This window comes from Magnolia sinica, chromosome 4 (genome assembly GCF_029962835.1).
Source record: "Magnolia sinica isolate HGM2019 chromosome 4, MsV1, whole genome shotgun sequence".
Classification (NCBI taxonomy): domain Eukaryota; kingdom Viridiplantae; phylum Streptophyta; class Magnoliopsida; order Magnoliales; family Magnoliaceae; genus Magnolia; species Magnolia sinica.
The window spans coordinates 98487855-98510169 of record NC_080576.1 but is presented as its reverse complement, the minus strand read 5'-3'; the positions used below and the strand labels follow the sequence as shown (position 1 = coordinate 98510169).

Here is a 22315-nt window from a genome sequence, read left to right as displayed (position 1 = left end):
GGCATGGTGGAATGAGGCACTGTATCCGAGCTATCGGCCTACGCTGGGGTGACGAACCTCCCCGTAGTGACCGTGAGCGATCCCAGTTCTCAGCACTCCCCATGTGCCTGAAGTCGGGGATGGAGAATCCGACGGGATCAAGGATCGTGGTGCCCTAGCCTCGCGCATTGAGGGGCCTTGGCATCACAACTAGTTAAAGGCATTGATACGTGGGGTGTATTAGTTTTCCTAACCTACTAGATGAATGGAATTAACTAAGAACTTGGCTAACATTATCATCGCATTGCACTAGCTAGGTTGGCGACTCGGCAGTCGAGGTCGCTCTGAGAGAGTGTTGGTCATATGCGATGGTTAGACGGAGTCGCTCGAGGGAGTGTTGTGGCGAGGGCTTATGTGTTTCTGAATGATTGTCTTTCATTAAATTCATAATATAGTTGATGCTTGTTACGACTTAAGACTAATAGCACCTACTGAGTTGATCACTCACTCCCACTCTGGGACGGTGTTTTAAAACACCAACCAGACTCTTTAGTAGCTGCAGGTAGCGATGAGTTCGAGGAGCCGAGCGGTGATGACATTGACGAGGAGGACGAGCTGTCTTGCTTCCAGCTGATGGGCGGTTCGCCATAGATTAGCAGCCTATTGTGGATCGCTGAGTGGTGAAATCAACTTATCATTCTTTTTGGACATATTTTTGTAATTCTGTCGGGCAACGCCTTGTGCGACCCTTTTATATTCTTTTGGACCTATATATGTTGACCTCTTCCATTTCAGTAGATTAGTTGTGATTGTACTTCATGTTCCAAGGAATTTCACACTGCGTAATTTAAGCCTGATTAAACGCAAATTAGTAAAATTTGTTATAAGTGACACCCAGGAACTTGGGAGCTGAGCGTATGCACGACCCCCAATTTTCAGGGCATTATAGTTTTACTTACACCATCTATCCATTTGGATCTTTGAGGTCATTTGGCACCACAATTTCAGGGGATTTGAGAGTATCCCAAATCTATCGGTTGTTTGGCAAGGTAGTTTAGAGGGTATTCTAAACCTAGGGGATTTCAAATCCTCACTTTTGGTGAGTTTTGTAATCCCTCTCTTTTACTTGGATTACTAATCATCTTATATGTTTTCTCATTTTTAAAGGTAAGAGAGTCGCATGTGCAACATATGTGTCACTAGGCTACTAATTTATTGTACATGTGACCCATTGATGATATTCCAAAACAATTAGATTATCAATTGCATCACTAAAATTACATCAATAGAATGATCCAAGCAATCCAAATATTGGCCATGTAAATCAATGGTTAAAAATGTTGGTTAGTTGTTTGATTGTGATCCTATGCTTATAGCCCATTTGATGCTTGAAATTTCAGCTTTTTTTTTTAAAAAAAAACCAAAGTATATATTTAAATAAACTTATTATAATTATGATGTCAAACATCACATATTTACATTGATTAGGGATATTAAAGTTGAGTTAGTAATTAAATTCAAAGCTCTATAAATATACTATATAATTTATGTGGCATAGTTATTTTTGGGTTATGGAGGATTTTGAATCAAGGGTGTTAGACCCAGCCGAGGAATTATGAATCCAAGGTATTTCAAAGCTAGGAGATTTTCAATTTAGATATTCCAAATCCAGGGTGCCTAATGAGGCCTTTATTTTATCCATGTCGTTCATCCATTAGCACATGAGCCAAAAAGAGAGGTAGATCCAAATTTCAAGGGGGCCACACCCGAGGAAAATAGTGTGATTGAATGCCCACCATTAAAGCTTCTTGGGGGCCACAAGAAGTTTAATCATAGCAAGAGCACAAAAAATTGATTTTTTTTTTTATTTTTTTTATTTTTTTGTCATGCCCCTGCTTCATAGAACCTACTATAATGTTTATTTTCCAACCAACTTGTTGATTAAGCCAAACACATATCAATGAAGAGAAAGCATAGATACTAGCTTTATCCAAAACTTATGCTCCCAAGAAGTTTTTAATGGTGGGCATTTAATATAATGTTATGTAAAATTTCATACAGGAACCCCAGTATTTACATGAGCGGAACTGTCAAAGGAATATACTAGTCCAACTAAGTGCCCGCTAGATTTAGGAAAATTAGAGTCGAATACCTCTTTTTACTAATCGTGATGAGTATTGTCGTGAACCTAGGCAAGTCCAACACTAGTTAACACCCACGAGAAGTCTCGAGAGTTAGCTTATTCCATAAATGCCCCAATTAACCAAATTAGATTTAAACTACGCGATATAGGTTTGCTAAACTTGAAACCATAGATTAACGTATATCTTGTGGGCCTTGATATCCATCGTGGACGTTGATCTAAGATGACACTTTAGATCGCTCAAGTTTAGCCCACAAACCGAGCGCATGGGATGTGTGAGTGCCTTAGTTGATAACCCGAACTTTTTTTTTTTACACACGCACACACACACACACACACCGCACACATACACGCTCACACATGCACGCCGTGGGATTTCACCACTGGTGGGTACTCGAACCCTTGACCCGGTGTTGAAACTCCTGGGAGTCTACCACCTGGGTAAGAGTAAGTAATTACCTACGCTCCTTGCCGAAGTTGTGACTTTCGAACTGTTGGATCATGATCAAACTTAAGACACCGACTTAGGAAATTTTTCAACACATATTCATATAGTCGCGACCCTGATTGAGCAGCGGTGACCGTTGAATTGGATTAGGACCTTATCCATTGATCGTCATGTCCAATCATCAAATGGTTGTGTTCAAATATTGAAATCCTAGTGTGACACTTATCCTATGGCCTAGATTGACCCGTACACCTCCCAATGGATCCCACTAGGTGGAAACAACCTCCCTTAGGATTAACATAATGAATGAAGGGTCATTAGGGGAATTTGTGCACATTCTGACACTACAAATACCATTTCCTTTCACACCCCCTCTCTTCATAAGAATTTGTGCACTAGCCTTGTAGTTGAGAGAGAGAAAGAGGAGAAAGAAGAAGAGAAAGAGAGTGAGAGAGACCGATTGTAAGGGTTTGCCTTTCTCCCCTTCGATCGACGATCTAGTCACAACCGGATCCTTCGTCAGATCTTCGTCATCAGCGATTGAAGGTAAACTTTGAGCCACAATACCCAATATAGATCTTTAGGGCCTATTTGGGAGCATGGATTTGGAACCGCCTGGATTTGAAACCCCTTGGATTTGAAATTCTCCCATTGTGTTTGGCACCCTGGATTGGGAATAAACTTTAATCCAAAATTAGCTATGTATCGTATATTTACAGGGGTTTGAATTTAATTACTAATTCAACTTTAATATCTCTAATTTAGTGATGTATGTAATGTTTGACACAATGATTGTAATAAGCCCATTAAAATATATGCTTTACCCGAAAATGATGAAATTCCAAGTCTCGGATGGGCCACGAGCATAAGATCATGCCCGAGTGACTAACCAGTGAGTTTTTAGCCGTTGATTTACATGGACAATGTTTGGACAGTGCTGATCATCATATTAAAGTAATTATAGTGATGTGATTGATAATCTAATTGTTTTTGGATATCATTAGTGGGCCATGTGCCCAATAGAATAATAGTATGGTGACACACATGTTACATATGCAACTATTGAAAGGATTTTAGGTGTAATCCAAGCTCTCACCGTTGAATTCAAACCCCCTCTTTGAGGGGATTTGAAACCCCTAGTTACTTTATGCTAGTAAACAACTAGGGGATTAGAAATCCCCTCAAAACCCCCCAAATCCATGGTGCTAAAGAACCCCTTAGGGTTATTTTTTTTTTCAAACCTTACAAAAGGCTTGTGTAATTGTTTAGGTTTCTATGGTCCTTCTCTAAACCCTAATCCTAGAAGCGATTTAAGTCAAGCGAAGCACACAAGTTGTGGAGTATCCCCTAGGTTTCCATTTATCAACCTTTAAGGGTGATAGACTATGATTCTCTTGAATTTAGTAGAAATCCTTACTTATAACATGGCCTACATGCTTTACCCTAAAGAATTTTGTATGATTAGTATTGGTAACTAATATGTGTGACCAAATTCATAATCATTTTTACGGTTGTATCTTATCATTATTTGATTTTTATTCTTAATGTTAATCAAGGATTTCAAATGACATTTGATGTGTTTATAATTTTGGGCATGGTTTATGAAATCTTTTGTAGACTTGGCTATGATTACTTATGATATGTTATTAAGATTGCCTTGACTTGTATCGTTTCATTCACACTACATCTGAAATCCCTGTTAATGTCTGTATGATAACGTACCCCCGATTAGTTACATTACATAAATTAGGCTATGGTAAATGGAGATCGAGCCTTGCTAAACCTTGAAACAAGGGATGTGTGCCAAAATGGGCCATCTCAGACTCATGTGGCTAACCGAGGCAAAACTCAGGCAATCGACAGTAGTCAGACTACATGGAATGCTTGCACCTAATGCCGGTTTGTCTAGGGTACTTCTTGGACAATCAGATCAATCCTTTGCGTAGCTCGATCACCTATATGATGTATGATTGTATGACACAATATGGAATTCGAGATACATTGTTAATAGTAAATGGGCTTCATTTATAACCATTAGCACGATATGATCTGACTAGATTCGAGAGGCGGACATGGTGGCATGGGACACCGTATCCGATTTGTTGGCATACGCCGGGACGATGGGCCTATCAAATGAACAAGACATTGGGTGACGAGCCCCCCATATTGGTAAAACATTAGGTAATGAACCTCCCTGTAGTGATTGTAGAGCACCGATGAATGTCATGACCATGTCATGATGATGATATGGGTGGTGTGCCTTCTTCACAGTTGGGTCAAGTGATGACCTTTGCCCTAGTTGTGATTGTCCCAGGGTGATTAACCATACTACGAATCCAATTAAGTTAAATGGACTTAGGGGTAATGAAACCCAAAGTAGATCAAGGGATACTGGCGAGAAGCCGCTTAGTGCCGCAACGAACCACATAATCCGGATAGAGACTTGTGATTTGATGGGCGGTATTTTTGCTTCGCCAATTGGTGGTTTGACCTGAATATTAATAAATATATGCTAAATCATGCATTCTATAATATTTATCGGGTTGTGCCGCTGGCTAACCATTGCGCATATGTTAACGTCCTCGCTAGCGATAGTGTTGATGTGGTTCGATATTAGTATTGTTTATCTCGAGTCATGCATTTGCATTTCATGTCATTCATGCATTTAAGGAATTAGAGATATGGTTTGTTTGTTTTGAAATGCTATCATCTCCTATGCCTATATCTATTTGATAACATGTGAAACTTTGGTAACTAGGAGCATTGAGTTGACCACTCACTCTCACTTGGGACAGTATTTTAAAATACTAAGCAGACGATTTCGTCGATACAGGTGCCCTAGAGGAGGATACACCTGTTGAGGAGTATGTGGACTCCACCGAGGAGTTCTCGTATTTTCAATACGCGGACAACCAGTTGTAGCTTGACGCCTTCAGATAAATGGGGTTTTCTTTTGTTCCTTTTGAAGATAGAGATACACATTACATTACAATTTTGGACTTGTATATTGAGTCTCTAACTGGGTGGGCTCTATGACTTATTTGAATGTATGGATGCATTTTTGAGACTTTTGTTTTTGTGTACTTGCGATAATGATGATATACCTATTGTGCATATTTATGATATGATTGGTAACCATATAAGTAAATCATGGTTCCAAAGAGTAAAATGTTATACCTAGAATATCGGGAGATCAAGGTCTATTCAATCCCTGCATTTTTGGGCATCACATTCAATCACAACTATTTCTTATGGTGTGGTCCCATGGGATTTGGATCTATCTCATTTTTTGGCTCATGCCATGAAATAAATAGCATGGATAAAATGCATACATTATTGTGGGGCCCACAAAGCACATTCAAGTTATTTCTTAGCATGTAATCTGCATCCCACGCAGTATGTATTGAGTAAACTTTGTAGTGCCCACTGATTTTTAAGGCATGAACCCAAATTTGAAGCATATTCAAAGCCTGCACCACATTATATGAAAACTCCTCGTATACACGTAAACTTTATATCGAGTTGATATTCGTGTTTGCCTTTGAACCCTATCCGCGTGACCTTATGAATGAGTGGGAATACAAATAGACGTTACTGTAAGCCTGTGGGCCTACAAAGGCTTCAACCGTAGATATCATTATCGCCCACCGTTTACTATGGTATGGTCCACTTGAGCTTTGGGTATGCTTCGATTCTAGTCTCATCCTTTAAAATGAGTTGATAAAATGGATGAACGGTGTGGATAAGATACATACATCGCAGTGGGCCCCACAGAATATCCTATAGCATACTGAGTAACTCACACGCAATCGGCATCTCATGGTTGCCCCTGAGGGACCAATTAAATCCGTACTCCGTCAGTTACCGTCCTTCAAATGAGGAAAGAAACAGAAAAGGGGATGTGGAGGAATGACACTGCTTTGCAGGGGATAACGTAAAAGCGAGGCCAGACGATCCGCTGTCCGATAACGGGCGGTGCACGCACCACGTGTACAAATCTCCGCCCTTCATCTTGCCTCAGGCTTGCAACCGTTGATCAAGTTCGGTTACTCGCTTATGAAAGTCGGCAGGTCCGCCAACCGCCTACAGCGCATAGAGACTAGGGACATCTTTTAAAGGCGATCATCCAATGGCCTATGAAAAATCAGAAGATCTACACCGTTAATCTCAGCAATATGATCCTCTGGTTTCAAAGAGTGGGACATGGTTGCTGTTGATCTGATGGCCCCACATTGGATGTATCATGCCCCACCATCCTCCCTAACGGGGGAAATCCTAACCGTTGGATCGACTGGCTTGGAAATAGACGGTAAATAAATATACAGCAGCTGTCCCACTGAACTTAAAAGAAGGCCATGTAGCAATTTTGGGCTTGTTCCAGATACTGTGGGCCCCATCAAATCAACGTTCTTGATCACCCACCAGTTAAATGGGTCCCACACTGCCACGTGGACCATGCACTACCAACTCAAGGCCCGAGTATTCGACACTTATACTCGGCCCGGGAATCATCTTTAAATAGAGTCATGGAGAGAGAGAGAGAGAGAGAGAGAGAGAGAGAGAGAGGGGAAGCTTACGTGGAATGGAATCCACGCTGGCAGCTTCAGCAACCGAACAAAGCGGGTTGTCCGACGTGGCAGACAGAGGGGACGTTAGCGGATCGAACGGTTGATATAATAAGAATCAGTGCATCTGGACCGTTGGTTCTGCGATGAAGTGAGAGTGGGGCTTTTCGTGCGGATATAAAAGCGGCGAAGGAGAGAAGAAAGCAGGGAGGAGAGAGAGGGAGGCCAATTTTGTAATGCTTTTAAAGGCGATTTTGCAGGACCGAAGCTTCGATTTTTCCGTCTTTTGGAGTGATTGGATCGAAGGGTGGGATCGGAAGAGCTTCGAATTCAATCGGAATGTCTGTCTTCTTGATTGGTTTTGGAATTTAAGGTCTCTTTCTTCTCTTTTTTCTTGCAAGTCCTTTTTCGGGTTGCTCTGTTTCAAGAGAGTCTGCAGAGGTGGTGGTGTTTTTCAAGAATTTGGGTGTCTTTTTTCTCATTTTGGTGTTGGGTTTTCTGTATTGTGATTTTTCAGGTTCGTTTTGGAATTTCAGGTCTTATTTCTGTAGATTTTTAGGAGTTTTATTTCAAGAGAGTTTACAGAGGTGGTGTTTTTGAAGGATTTGTGGCTCTCTCTCTCATTTGGGTGTTGGTATTTTTTTTTGGTAATATTTTATGATTTTCGAGGTGGGTTTTGGGATTTGAGGTCGTTCGTTTCTCCTTTGTGTAGATTTTGCTTTTTTGGCTCTCTTTTTCATGAGAGCTAACAGAGGTGGCGTTTTCAAGGATTCGCGGGTTTTTTCTTCATTTGGATGTTGGTTTTTTTTTTTGGTAAAAATTTCTTGTTTTCAAGGTGATTTTTGGGATTCGTGGTCTTTTTTTCTTCTCCTTTCGTAGATTTTTGGTGTTACTGTTTTTCAATTCAGCAAAGGTAATGGTGATGAGCTTTTTTTTTTTCCCCTGAAGTATTGAAAAGGATGATTTTCATCTGGGAGTTTTTTCTTGGGTTTATGTTAGTGTTTTTGAGATTGGTTTTTGGATTCGAAGACATTTTCTTCTTTGTTTCATCAGTATCTTTGAATGATTCAAGGGATTTTTTGTTTTTTGTTTTTTCCTTTCTGGGTGTTGGTTTCTCTTTGATTCCGTTGTTTTCGAGGTTGGTTTTTGGATTTGATATCTTGGTTTTCTCTTTGATTCTCCTTTTTCTGGATTTCTGTGGCGCAGCTGCTTGGGAAAGGTTACAGAGACAGAGCTTTTGAATGGTGTTTGGGAGTTTCTCCTTTTCATCTGGGCGTTGGATTTACTGTTTGATTTATTTGTTTTCAAGACGAATTTGCAAATTGAGTTATTTTTCGTAATCTCGTGGGGTGCTTTGATTCAAGAAAGGTTGCAGATGAGCGATTTTTTGGGATTTTCAAGATAAGTTTTTAAGATTTGAAGATTTTTTTTTTTTTTCCTTATATTTTTGTAGATTTGAGGTTGTTGATATAGAGGATTCGCGAGAGTTTTTATTTTATTCTTCATCTGAGTGTTGATTTTTCTGTTTTATTCTACTGATTTTGAAATGCGTTCTTGTTTTTTTTCGTGTTTGGCTGATGGATAGTTGAAGCTCTAAGACAGGGGAGGAGATGGTGATTTTTCTTTTTGATGTTTGATATTGCTTTCAATGGAATTTGGTAGAGATTTGAAGATATGAAGGAAGATGGGATGTGGTTTTTGGTTTTGGAGATTCGAGGATTTAATGGTTTTCTTTTTTCTTTTTTAATTCAGAGAGATCTGGTTGATTTTCCATGGATTATTTTTTTCACGGGTTTGAGCTTTTTCATGTTCTTCTCGTGAGGCTTTTGGCTGCTGCAATCTCTCTCTCTCTCTCTCTCTCTCTCTCTCTCTCTCTGTCTATCTCTATGCCTGCTTTTAGTTCGTGAAGAACCTGATTCTTCTGAAAATACCGACGAATTCGCCTTTTCCTTTTGTCACCCCTTCTCGTTGGCTTCTTCTTTTGCTCTTTTCTGCTCTCTTTTCGGTCCCCAAACGAATAAACAATCCTTTGAAGTCTTTGGACTGAGATAGAGAGAGAGAGAGAGAGAGAGAGGAAAATGGTTTTTAATGGATTTTTCTTTTCTTTCTTTGGGAAACCCAAAAACAGCCCTTTTCTCCGTTTTTTTCTTTTCTGCTGTTTTTTCGGCGGAAACTCCCAAAAATACCCTTCTTACGATTCTTCTCATTTAACTCTATCCGCCCATCTCGCCCTCTCTCTCTCTCTCTCTCTCTCTCTCTCTCTCTCCTTTCTTCTGATTTCCCCTGCTTTTTGAGTCTTTAGATAGAAAACAAGCATCACAGTGCCAAAGATAAAAAAAAAAGACATAGTGATCTTTTTCTGTCCATCTCTGATTATTTGGGTCCTTTTGATTTTGGAGGGAATTTGATATACGTTCCGTAGATTTCAGCATTGGAAAACAAGAAGATAGGAAATAAAAACAAAAGAAAAAAGAAAGATATTTTTCTGTCTATCTGATTATTTGGGTCCTTTTGATTTTTGAAGGACTTCGAAATTCCGGAGCTATACTGACTTGGGTTCGATCAGTTTCGGCCGTGGAAGCCATTTTCGGTCGATGTCAGTATCACTGAAATGGACAAAGCTCGTGAATTGAAGCGTGGAGGGAGTCGGTTCTCGCCCGCCAAGCAGCGACGGCTCAAGGCATCTGGATGTAAGCCCATTTCCTTTTGCTGTAATCGATCTGAAGAAAAATTACCAGACAGACTCCTCTCCATCCTCGTTGAATTAACGAAAGAAGCCCAATCTTTTTGTTTGTATCTATTTATTTTCATTTGTTTGGGAGTTTGGATAATGCATCTACTGTCCTTATCCTTTTCTGTTGTTTGTGTCCTTTTCTTTACTTTTTTCCGCAGCATTGAATGGGTGCAACAACCTGGACTTTTCGGAGAGATCAAAGAAAGAGAGGGTCAGAGGTTTGAGGGTGAGCTGTAGAGCGAGCTCCAGCAACGAAGACAGTGAGATGGGTGGTGGTGGTGGATCTGAAGGTGAAGAGGAGCTCCGCTTGCCGAGTACTAGCGGTGATAGGAGATTTAAGCTCAATGGGAAGGTGGGTTCCCATCCTTGCGATTGGATGTCAGAGTAGATTAGTCTATTTTACCTGGCTAAAATCTCTCTCTCTCTCTCTCTCTCTCTCTCTCTCTCTCTCTTTGTGGATTTTTCAGGCCTTCGAGGATTGCAGTACTGTGGATCCTGCTTCTGTTCCGCGGAAATTGAGATCAGGTATGAGGAAATGAAGATGTTCCCATTTCCCATTCCCTTCTTTTCTTCTTGAATTTGGGCTTTGATGCCATTCTCCTCATTTTTCTTTTCTTTTCTTTTCTTTTTGAATTTTGAGTTCTTTAATAAGATTCTTCTTTGAATGATTCGGATGCTTAGAATTTTTAGTTCCTTTGATTTTTATTGTTCTTCTTTTGAGAATCTTTGGTCTCTCTCTCTCTCTCTCTCTCTCTCTCTCTCTCATGAATCTGGTTCTTTTAGATTTCCTACTGGGTGAACTAGAGATATCTCGAAGATACTATAGATTTCTTTAATTATATAAATACGAGGTTCGCTGATACCAAGCATATGCTTATGAACATGCTTAGCCAACCTTCTGGCCCGTGTGAGGGATCATCCAAGCCATGCAATAGATTGTCCCCACCATTTAGATGGTTTGGCCTGAAGATCAGGCAGCTCCACTGATCTGGTGGGTCACATCTGCTTGGAATGTGGACCATTGGCCAGCTTCACTTTAATTGCCTTGTTTCTATATGGTGTGGCCCACCAGATCAATGGACAGATTTTTGGGCCAGGTCATCTAGATAGTGGGCCCCACAGGTTCTCTGACTTGGACATGATCTCCGGGCATGCCATGTTGGCATGTGGGCTCATGTGGATGGCTATGCATGTACACGTGCATAGGAGTAACTACTATATCATGCTGAATTGTTTCAGAAGTTTATCCAATCATGGGGATTGACCTTGTAATTAAAGGATAATTTGCTGTACATGTGGCTCACACATGTGAGTGATCTGGGCTGTTAATGAGGTTTTCCTAGAGTGAACATGCTTAGCCAAAAAACCAAGCTGGTCTGCTCATTAGGTGGACCACATTGTATTTTAAGTGTGGTCTGTTGGTCAATTTATTCTAAGGGTCTATCATTACTCTGCATCTTGGTCCCCATCTGATGGGTAGACCAGTCAGGATTTTTTAGCCAGGGCATGTTCACAGTGGGGTCTGCCCAACGAATGGCCCAGATCTAGCAAACGTGTGTTATGCTGGAGAAATCTGAATTCTCTTCTCTGAATATCCTTACAGGATTCATTTTGTGAGTTTCTCTGTTCTAAATAACACAAGGATTGTGGTACTGTGATGGTTCCTGCAAGAATCTCTGATCTTATATCTAATATGGGAGAACTCGGTTTTCTTCTTAACAGCTATGAGCAAGCGCAACCGTGAATCCATCTCTCCACCTATGCCCGATGCAAAGAAGGTTCATCATGCTTCCAACAGAACTGAAGCTCCCCTTGTTAATGGCACGAGAAGATCCAAGCATAACATGGTTTGTTCATAAGAAATTATATTTGGGTGTTTTCTTTTCTGTAATCTTTTTTTTTTTTCCTTTTTTTTCATCTCCCCTTATGACTGATGGCTTTTGTGGGTTGTTCCTGAAGAAGCAAGGGAGCTTGGACAGGCCTTCAAAGCAGCCCATCTCAATTACGAAAGATGAGGAAGAAGTTGCGGAGGCCTTATATGCTTTGGCTGGAATATTCCCTGACAGCAAACTGGCTACCTGTAAGGTGGAGAGGATGACAGACAAAGAAGAACATTCGCCCTTGCCAGATACAGCAGAGAACTCCCTGCCCCCCTCAGAAGGCACATATGCATTCATACTCATCATTCCTTTCTGTTCATTCTTTCTATTTTTTGTTGGATAAATACAACTCGGACATGTGGCAACAACCCATGATTCAGATTGTTCATCAGGTTGGTCCCACCATTGATAGACCCCCATCTGCAAATCGCATATATTGGATGAACTTATTTATCTTGGTGGGTGGACCATTCATCAGATGTGGGTGGACCCCCATCTGATGTTTGCTAGTGTCTTTTGTTCCATCCATTTGTAGGGCAGTGATCAGATGGTTACTATCACCCCATTGACGAGTTTTTTCTACAATGAACACTGGCCAGAGTCACCCAATGAATGGCTTGATTGGCATATGGACTGTTGTGTCATGTCCAGTTTTTGTGGGGGCTCATGATAAGGAGTGCTGCTGCACTGAATTGAAAACCTCATTTTTTGTTTATTTGCTGGCATTTTTAGCTGAATAACTTACCTGATTCCTGCAGTTTCTAAAGAGGAGAGCACGGAAGTTCCGTATGCCCCTACCGCCACAACTCCTACCAATCTTTCTTCATGCCAGGAAGAATTGCCTGAAGTAACTGTAAAAGCTGAAGCCGTGACTAAACCCACTGTTCCAGAGGGGCCTGTATTTGCAGGGATCCAGAAATTAGATCTGGAGTTGAATAGCCCGGCTCAAGCTGATCTCCAAAGGAATGGTTCCTTGCCTGAGAATGAATATAAGGAAAAGACGAATTTGAGTGGTGCTGTGAACTTGTCAATCCCGATGCAAATTTCATCCGAATCATGCCTTGGAAATGGGTAGGTAGTTTCTTTATACTGTTTTTCTTTGTCATCACTGTTTTTTACTGTTACTTAGCAGGGAGCAATAGTCTGCTAATCTCTTTTTCTTCTTGATGCTCTTTCACTGCAGATTATTACAGACAATTCAACCTGAAGCTCTTCCACTGAGAAAACCAGAGGAGAATGGGACATTGCCGGTATGGGCTTATGTTGGATTTTGACACATCTTTTCTTTGCAAGTTGAAATGCATAGCATCCATGCTTGGATGCTGAATTTGGTTGAATTGCAATAATTCAATTCAACAAACTGGAAATGGATAAAGTGGGGTTGACTTGCAATAATTCAATTCAAAAAAGTGGAAATGGACAAATGGGGTTGAATTGCAATAATTCAATTCAACAAAGTGGAAATGGACAAGTGGGGTTGAATTGCAATAATTCAATTCAACAAAGTGGAAATGGACAAAGTGGGGATGTCCCCACTTGATCCATAACGAGAGATTAGTACCACATTGGAATTTCCATTTTGCCACATTCAACTAGAAATGCATGGAATTGCATTTAAAGGATTATGTTGTCCTTATGAATTAGGATGGTGACAGACCCATTTCAGTCATTTCTTTTCGAATTAAAAATTGGCTATTGCAATTCAGTTTCAATTGAACTTCCAGATGTAAATTTTGGTTAAAAATTTTTCTTTATTTAATATTGGTGAACATTTTGGTTAAAAAACTTCTGTTATCTAAAATTGGTGAACATGTTTTGTTTTTTTAGGCCGTATCTGTTGCAATTAAACAGGAAGCACCAGCCACCAAGGAAAGCACTGAAAGCAGTGAACGTCTTACGTCCATGGAAGGTAATTACATGACATGCTAATTTTCATCTAGCACAGTCTGCTTTGTCATTCTAATTAGTTGGTTCTCCAGATTTACGGCATGGTATGCTTAATGGGTTGTCCAATGGTCATCGTAACTTAACAAGGTAAATTTCCTGTCTCATCTTTTCTTTTTAAAGTTTCCACTACTTTCTTCTAGTGGCAGATTCCATTGATCTTGGAATCGTGACTTGTATAAATTTACTTCTATCAGGTCATCTTCAGTGCAAGCTGCAGCTTGGCCAGATTCTGCAACTGGCGCAACAGTACCTGTTATAACTGGAAATGATGTTTTGGCTGTAAAGGTAAAGCATATTGGCCTAAAAAACAATAATACTTTTTCTTCTAGTTTGTGTTTATATCAGGTTTTATTTCATCGAGGGGGAAAGAATGTGAAAATAGAAAGAAAAAAAGAAGACGGAAGAAATGGCTTGTGTTATGGACCACCATCAGATATTATTGCACACCAGCTTTTGGTGTTTGTGCCTCAGTTCTGACATGCATCTTATGGATATTTTTATCTGTGATATAATAGCGTGGCCAATCAAACTACAATCTTGAGTAAATTACCAAAAATGAATAATTTGATAGCTTAACATCCATATGCTAAGGAAATGTTAGTAGATTTTCTTTTATCAAATGGATGATTTTATACTTTTGACAGTTTATTATTATTATTAAATAGATGATTTTGTACACATGATGATTTATTGGTTAAATAGACAACTCTCTACATTTGTACAATGTAGTGCAGATGCATATGATTTTTGCATTGTGACTGTGACTCCTCTGTTGAACCGTGGCGGTTTGAAGCATGGGCCTTATACTTTGTCTCCAAGTGAGAAATGGTCTTCTGAACTGAAACTCAGTTGCAGATGTCTTAAAAGTAAGTATACTGGTCACCAATTCACCAGGTCCTGTGGTGAAAGCACTGCTCTACTTGCACAGCCCAGTCTCGAGTTTAAACCTTCTCCATTCTCACCTTGTGGGTCATCGAAATTTCATTTCATTATCCTGAACTACTATGCCTAGCAGAATGCTAATGTCACATGCAAATATTGCACGCACTCCATTGGGACATGCTGCACATGTACAAGTCACCTGGACCGTTCATCCCGTGGTCAGCCAAAACATCATATGAGTTGGTTGATTTCATACACGTACCCATGCCCCATAGAGTGCACATGATATTTGGATGTGGTATTCTGGGTGTGCTTAACAAGTATGTTGTTCTTTTGTTTGGAAAATCATCACTCAAATTCAATCACCATTTGATTAACAACTATGTTGTTCTTTTGTTAGGAAAATCATCACTCAAATTCAATCACCATTTGATTATTCTATCTCTCTAGATGACAACTTTGTTTGATGGCTCACCCAAATTCATACAAATCCTGACAGATGCAGGCGGGGAATGCTCGGGTGACACCATTTCATCCATTAGAATGCAACATTTGATTTGATCCCCTATTATACTACATACATAAAGAAAGACCCAAAATCACATTTAGAACATTTTGTACTCTAGCAATCATCTTGCAAAAGACATTCAGTCCCTAGGCCACTTTAACCCATCCCATCAGCTGTACTATGGTGTGTCAATTATACTTGTTCTTTTACACTTTCTAGCTTAGGGCCTATTTGGATGCACTTTGTCAAAAGGGGTTTCTCAAAAAGGGGGTTTTCAAGCCTGCTATTTTGGCCAACTCGGCAAAAAATCAATTTGATTGATTTTCAAACCTGCTATTTTTTCGAGTAGGAGATGAGATGAGGGTTGCAAAGTGCATCCAAATGCACAACATCAATTGCTGTTTGAATCAAAGCAGCATTTAGGCCTCAAACGCCCCCTTGGAGGGTGCATCCAAATGGGCCCCCCTCAATCTTTCACAAGTAACCGAGTTGAGCTTGCTGGAAATTTGCCACTTGTTTTCATCCGTTTTGAGTTGGTGATGCATTCACTGTGCAGCTTCCTCCAGTTACAGTTAAAAAGAGTCAGTCATGGAAACGATGTGCAACTCACATGCACATAAGCCGGCTCATCTGTGCCTACCAAAGCACAGAGAAGAAGAGCAGGTGCGCTCTTCCGGACAATCATCCAAAACCAAAGGAAGGAGCAAGGTCTGGTGTTATCATGCTTAAAAATGGCCTGAATAACATTCTGTCTGCTGGTGCAAACTCTTTGGTGGCTGAGAGAAATTCATCACACGAAGCAAGAATTGGGATTCGACAGGATAACAGGTTCCTGCAAGATCAGCAATCTTCAACCTCGTCCGGGGTCTATGCCCAGCAGAAGCAGGTAATCTTCTCATGGTTATAGAAATTGATGAATCCATATATGTTTTTGGGTCTACTGGTACACTGCATTTTTCTTTTTTATTTTCATTTTATTTTTAAACCTTTCACTAACACAGCACAAAATAGGTCAAAATTCACTGACATGGATGTTGTAGGGCCTGTCAGTAGATATGTACCATCATGTCAGTTTTGGAGCTGGATCATATGTGCTCCGATAATGATATTTTGAATGGACAATCAGCATTCTTTCAAAATGGAATTATTGGGCCCCCGATGCATTGGACTTGAACAATGTCATGAAGCACCTATTTTGTGCAGGCAGGATGCATGGTCTATTAATCCAGACAGTTAAATCTGATGGGATGAGTAATTAAAGGGTTATGATATTTCAATCCAGTGGATTTATTTTTATTTTTGCTCAATGCCTTGCACGGTGTGGGGCCCATCTTGATTGAAAAGGTCTGGATCACTGAACCACTGAGCATGCGCTGGCACTATTCATGTCCTGATCATAAGGACCTGAGAGAATTCCTCTCAGTGACGCAGCTTTCGTGTGCTAATGAATTTTGTCTCTTGGCAGAGTTGTGATTTTCTGTCCTTGTCGGCTGGCCTTGAGTCAAGTAACAATGGGCTGGAATCCACGGCTCAGCTTCAGGTTCCTTACTTGCATCCACTCGTCCAACATCCGGTCATGCCTTTCTCCCTCCCACATGCTCGTTATTCCTCTGCCTATCCCGAACAGCTAGCAGCGGCCGCAGCAGCAGCAGCACAACAGGTCTTTTCTCTTTCCTCTGTTTTCATGGGTTGCGTAAATCATGTTGGTCTCCTTGAAATCCCATGTTCAAAATGTCACAACATCATAATGATTATGGGAAAAATGTCAGATATGGCTCGCAATCTGGACATATGTCAAAACACATATGTTTGCATCCAACTGGTTGGACAACTAATCTACTGTCCAACAACTAGATAATTTCCATCTTGCCATATGTGTGCAACATCCAACCCATCCAAAAGGTTAGCTGGCCCACCATGAGGATCACCTTACACAGAAATTAGTTTGATCTGCTCCTTCACTTGCATTTCATATTATATTATTGGCTATCCATTAGTTACTATGTTCTGGCCCACCTAATGAGTGAATTGGGCTGATTTTTGCAGTAGATGATCCTCGTAGTGAGCCCAATGTACTTGATAGATTGATGTCACGTATACACATGGCAGTTTGAAACTTATCCACTGGTTGAGCAGTAACTTGTTGTCCACCTGGTTGGATGAGCTTTTCACATATGTATATGCATCATATGCTATCCTCCCCACCTTCATGGGAGGGTTAGTAACATCCCCAAAGCTTTTAATTGACACAATGGGATGACCAACCATTGATTTGGACTGTCTACTCATTCATACAACCAGGTGGAAGCCATTGTGCAAAAATAACGCCAATCAGATTATCCTAAAAATCAGATCAATAACTTGTACTATCTATCTGATAAATCCCACTTTCTATTGCTTAGGATTCCAAGGTAGCACTCATGTTTGATGATTCTAATTCTAACCATGCATTCTATGGCTCAAAAAACAGATGGTTGTAATAAATTGGCCCCATTCAAAGGGCTAGGATCATTCGATCGGTGTGATTCTTGCACAATGACTTTCCTACATACACAAATAGGGAAATGATTCAATGGAAATGTTTTCCTCAAATCTACAGTGAAAACATTTTCTATGGGCCCTACCATGATGTATTGATGGCATCCACTCTGACCATCTGTGCCATGGCTCATGGCCCAAATATCATGCCTATCCTTGGCTTAGGTGTGCCAAACTACAGGGGAAACGTTGAGAAGGGATGCCCACCCTTGGTTTTGTGGAGAGCCTGCTGTGCTATAGTGCAATCCAACCATTCATTCAAAGCATTTGCCTTAGATAAAGGGATGCCATGGAGACCAAGCCATTCTAAAACTATGGTGGGTCCCATTGGCGATCATTGGTAGGCATCACCTTTTCTGTTGTTCCTGTCGTGTGGCCCACCTGAGTCATGAATTGACGTGTTTTTAGGGCCCACGGCTAAACAAGAGTGATGCACCTGACGACAAGGGTGATGCACCTGACTGTTGGAGTGGATTTCATCAATGTGTCATGGTGGGGCTCACAGCGTTTTCACCATAATCATGGTAAAAACGTTTGGGCTGAATCATTTCTCTCTCTCTAACACACACACACACACAAATGTATGCACATCTTATTGGAATCATAAGCAATATAGTGGGATCTATCACATAGATGTTTCAAAATGATGATTGGACCTAGTTGTTTCTCTGCTCAATCTTGACTATGATCATCCGAGCCTAAACGTGTGTGCGTGTGAGAACTGGTCTCCTCATAAATGGCTTCTGGTGTGAGCAAAGGGGTCAGTCAGATGGGGTGGGCCCCTCCGTGATTTGTTTCCTAAATCTGCTCCAACCACCAGGCGCATGGCCGACTGTTAGCCCTAGGGCTTGAAAACCAGCTCCATCCGTTATTCTGGTGGACCACACGATTGGAAACAGTGTACAGAGTGGTGCCCACTTTCAAACTATTTCCCTTGGTGTGCCCACCCGAATTACTAATGGGCCTGATTTTTCAGCCCCAAGACTAAATTTTGGTGTGGCATACAATGATTCGAGTGGATTTCATATAATTGCATGTATATTAAAGGTTGGAAGTTATCCACCGGGTGGTCTGTAACTTGTGGTCGAACTTGTTGGACTTGAGACTAATATATATATATATATATATATAGAGTCATGCTCCCTTGTGCACCTACGCACGTGCCACCTTTGCACACGTGTCATGGGTGTCTAATCTCCATGTGATGCGGAATCCCATGAAACCTCACATGAGAAATTTTCACCCTGATCTAAAATTCTGGTGGGCCATAGCAAAGAGAAATGCAAATCAAGGGAGGAAACTGTTTTAATTTTTCATGGCCCAACAAAGTTCTAGATCAAAGTAAAACTTGGTCCTGGGGGTTTCACGAGGTGCTGCTTCACATGAACGGTTCAGATTTTGGATCCACATCACGTATGATGGGTTCTCAAAAAAGTTCGTATGTAACAGGTACGAACTGGTTCGCAGGTGAGCGTTTCCGTGTGTGTGTATATATATATATATAACAGAGTCACACTACAGGGGACACTTAGGATGGGGATGCCCAAACCCTCCAGCCTGACTGGGGTCGTTCAGAAGACATGCCCCACCAAGATGAATGCATACCCAAAAATCAGGCAATTCTAAAATGCACCAAGTGTGAGTTTTTGATCGGCCTGATTTTGGCATCCAAGGAGAAGACAACAGGGTTCACATGATGGATGTATTGGATGTCGTGCACACATCATGCTGGACCTATGTGTGGTCGATGCGTCTGTGTGATTGGTATTGTCTGTGAGTGCTTGTTTGTTGTTGCTAGGAACAATACTTATAGTGCATGGCTTTTATATGTCGGGCCTGTCAAATGAGCAGCACAGATCTTGTCCGTCCATGTCTCCAACATATTTCTGTTGAGAGCTAGAGCTAGTGTTCCTCGTTTGGTATGAGCAATGGGCCCGCCTGTTTTCATTTGCATGCACGAATTGCACACGGGTCCCGCTTACATGCTAATGGGGGAGCCAGTGTGGGGGAAGAAATGTACTTTTGGTGGGTGTGAAGAGTCGTCCCCCTTGTATTATCAACTTTTTGTTGCTTTTTTGCTCGCGATGCTATCTATGGATGCATGATGTTTGCTGTTTGGTTGGTGTTTTCAGGTGCAACTGCAGCTGCCCCAGTATATGGGCAATCCATTTTATGGGCCACAGGTGGGCCATGGAGGAGGCTCAGTGAAGCAGCAGCAACAGCAACAACAACAGATGTGGGTCGCTCAGATGGCTCAATACCTGCCCCCGGGCTACCCCTCATCGCTCCCCCCAAAGAGGCAAAATGGGAGACACGACTCTCCTTCCCTTGTTCCCTGCACACAGGCTGCCATCCCCCCATCACCATCTTCTCTGGAGCTGCTCGGAGCCACCAAGTACTCGCCTGCCCCACAGCAGCCCTTTGCCTTCCCATCGTCATCTCCATCCAGATCAAAGAGGCAGCCACAGCAGCACCATCCCAGCAGTTATGACGAGGGTGGCGGTGGCGGCAGCGGCAGTGTGGCAGGGTTCCGCTCAGATGGCCTGCCGCAGCACCTGCAGCTACTCTGCAATGCCCAGCACATGTGAAGCAGTGGGGGGTGGATGAATGGATGGGAATTGGCAAATTGTTTTATTCTTTCCGGTGGGGACGCTTGCCAATGTGGGAATGCTGGATTGGTGGGGCCCCCTCCTATGTATGCCTTGAGCAGGCAGGTTGGCTGGCTAGCCTTCTTATCTTCTCTCTTAAGAATCCACAATCCTGTCCCCACCTGCATTGTTCATCATCACGGGCCATTGAATAGTGGGCTCTACGACATGGGAAAAAGGCCACATGGTGGTACCGAGGGAAAGAGATTGATTGAAGTGGGAAATCAAAAGGGGCTTGGAATAAAGGCAATTTGGGGGGGTTTGGTCTGCAGTTGCAGGTTTTGGAAATATCAGGTGAGTTAGGGTATGCATGGCCTACATTAGCATGGCACTGAAAGCAAGAGATGGTGGGTGAGTGTGGAAGTATTTGTATCTACGGTGCACTTGTATTTACCATATCTTTTTTTTTTTTTGGGTCAGACGAGGTCTGAAATGGGGTCTGTTACAAGGTTTAGATATTTGGTGGGAAGTAGGATTTTCGCCAAGGAAAGTTTTGGAGAAATGAAAATGTTACATCCGTTTCTTCTTCTTCTTGTTGGGTGTTGGAAAAATCTTCCAGATTGAAAGCATCTTTATTATTCTGTGTGGGATTGACAGGTGGGCCCCAAGAGCTTTGGATGATTTGAGGATCCATTGAATGCAATTGGGGGAGTGCCTCTCTCTGAATTTCCTCTACATGGTTTTGTTAGCAGTGTCCGATCAACATGAACAGCTGGGACTTTTTAGTCTGGCTAAAATCAACTTCAATTTTGGACTCCAACCGATCACATATCTGGGCCATGTCATTTCAGAAACTCCCAACTGGTCTGGTGGTAGTTTTCTATGGTCCAATCTTCCAACTCTGTGGTCTTGTTTGGATTGTGGGGTAAAATAGAGGAAGTATTCCGTCTACATTGCAAAGATGTTTAAGATATTATCGCAAAATGTTTGCCTTTGCCTTTATATATTAAAATGGTAAGATATTGCATTTTAATTGGTAAAATTGGAAGGAAAAAATGTTTCAAAATTTCAACACCTCCAAATGTAAAGGTAGAGCATTTTTAAAGATTATTGTTATTATTATCATTATTTATAGCCGAACAAATATGTGCAAATTGTTTGATTTTTGGATCCTTACTCTTGCTCAGGTTGTAGGCTCTCAGGAGTTTCAACACCCGGTCAAGGGTTCGAGTATCCATAGGTGGTGAAATCCCACTATGGCGTGTGTGGGGTGTGTGTGCGTGTGTAATAAAAGTTTTAAAAAAATGGTTTGATTTTAATGCCAATCCAAACAGTATCTTTGGGCTGGATTCGAAATACTTGGTTTGGCATCTTAGATTTAAGAACTCTGTAATTCAAAAGTAGCTATGCACTTACACTAAATGAACTTTAATATCCTTGACTAGTGTACGATTGTGATGTTTGACATAACAATTGTAATAAATCCATTGAAATATATATTTAATCGAAAATAATGAAATTCCAAGCTGTGGATGTGCTATAAGCATAGGATCACAAACTAGTGACTAACCCATTGATTTACATGGACAATGTTTGGAGTGCTCATGCCATTCTTTTAGCCAATGCTTACAGGCCTCATGGTCTTTTTGTCAGTGGAAGCGGATTTGGGTATTCAATCCTCACTCTTCCCATGGTGTGATTCATCTTTTTTGGTCTAATGTCCTAAGATCCTGTCAAAATTAATGTATGGCAGGGATTAAACACAAACATCAGGGTCGGCCCCACAGAGCCCCTGCCAGGATCGTTCGTCTCTAGCTAGGTCCTGGTAGGGGGAGTAAACAATCAGCGTCCATCGTCAGTGACCCATATGTACCATTAGGGCGTGTTTGGCCGGGCGCTAGATATGGGATATTTGTCGATTTTCTGCGATTATCTAGACTCGTCCATCCCACTGGCTGTTTGGCCAGTGTTTGTACGGGCGATGGTGCCGCCCTCGTAAACGCTGCGTGGGATTTTGATCGGATTCGGTGAATCCGTCCCACCGTTTTCTCCATTCCCTACATCAGTTTAAGAAATAAATAGGAAAAAAAGAAAAAAGAAAAA

At 41.3% G+C, this 22315-nt stretch overlaps 1 protein-coding gene across 3 annotated transcripts; it reads left to right on the top strand.

The window, feature by feature from the left end:
- Window positions 1-7327: 7327 nt before the first annotated feature.
- On the top strand, window positions 7328-20800 carry LOC131243470 (uncharacterized). 3 transcript variants are annotated; one of them, XM_058242843.1, is made up of 14 exons: window positions 7329-7508; window positions 9660-9825; window positions 10028-10221; window positions 10337-10394; window positions 11592-11716; window positions 11832-12030; window positions 12508-12820; window positions 12933-12999; window positions 13577-13658; window positions 13729-13783; window positions 13891-13981; window positions 15643-15972; window positions 16552-16746; window positions 19757-20800. In XM_058242843.1, the coding sequence occupies exons 2-14, from the start codon at window positions 9747-9749 to the stop codon at window positions 20210-20212; spliced, it is 2244 nt and encodes a 747-aa protein (XP_058098826.1). In that variant the 5' UTR covers window positions 7329-7508; window positions 9660-9746; the 3' UTR covers window positions 20213-20800. The 3 variants fall into 3 exon arrangements, with proteins under 3 accessions (XP_058098827.1, XP_058098826.1, XP_058098825.1); XM_058242842.1 differs by having other exon boundaries at window positions 7330-7508; window positions 11829-12030; XM_058242844.1 differs by lacking the exon at window positions 16552-16746 and having other exon boundaries at window positions 7328-7508; window positions 11829-12030.
- The last annotated feature ends 1515 nt before the right edge of the window (window positions 20801-22315 follow it).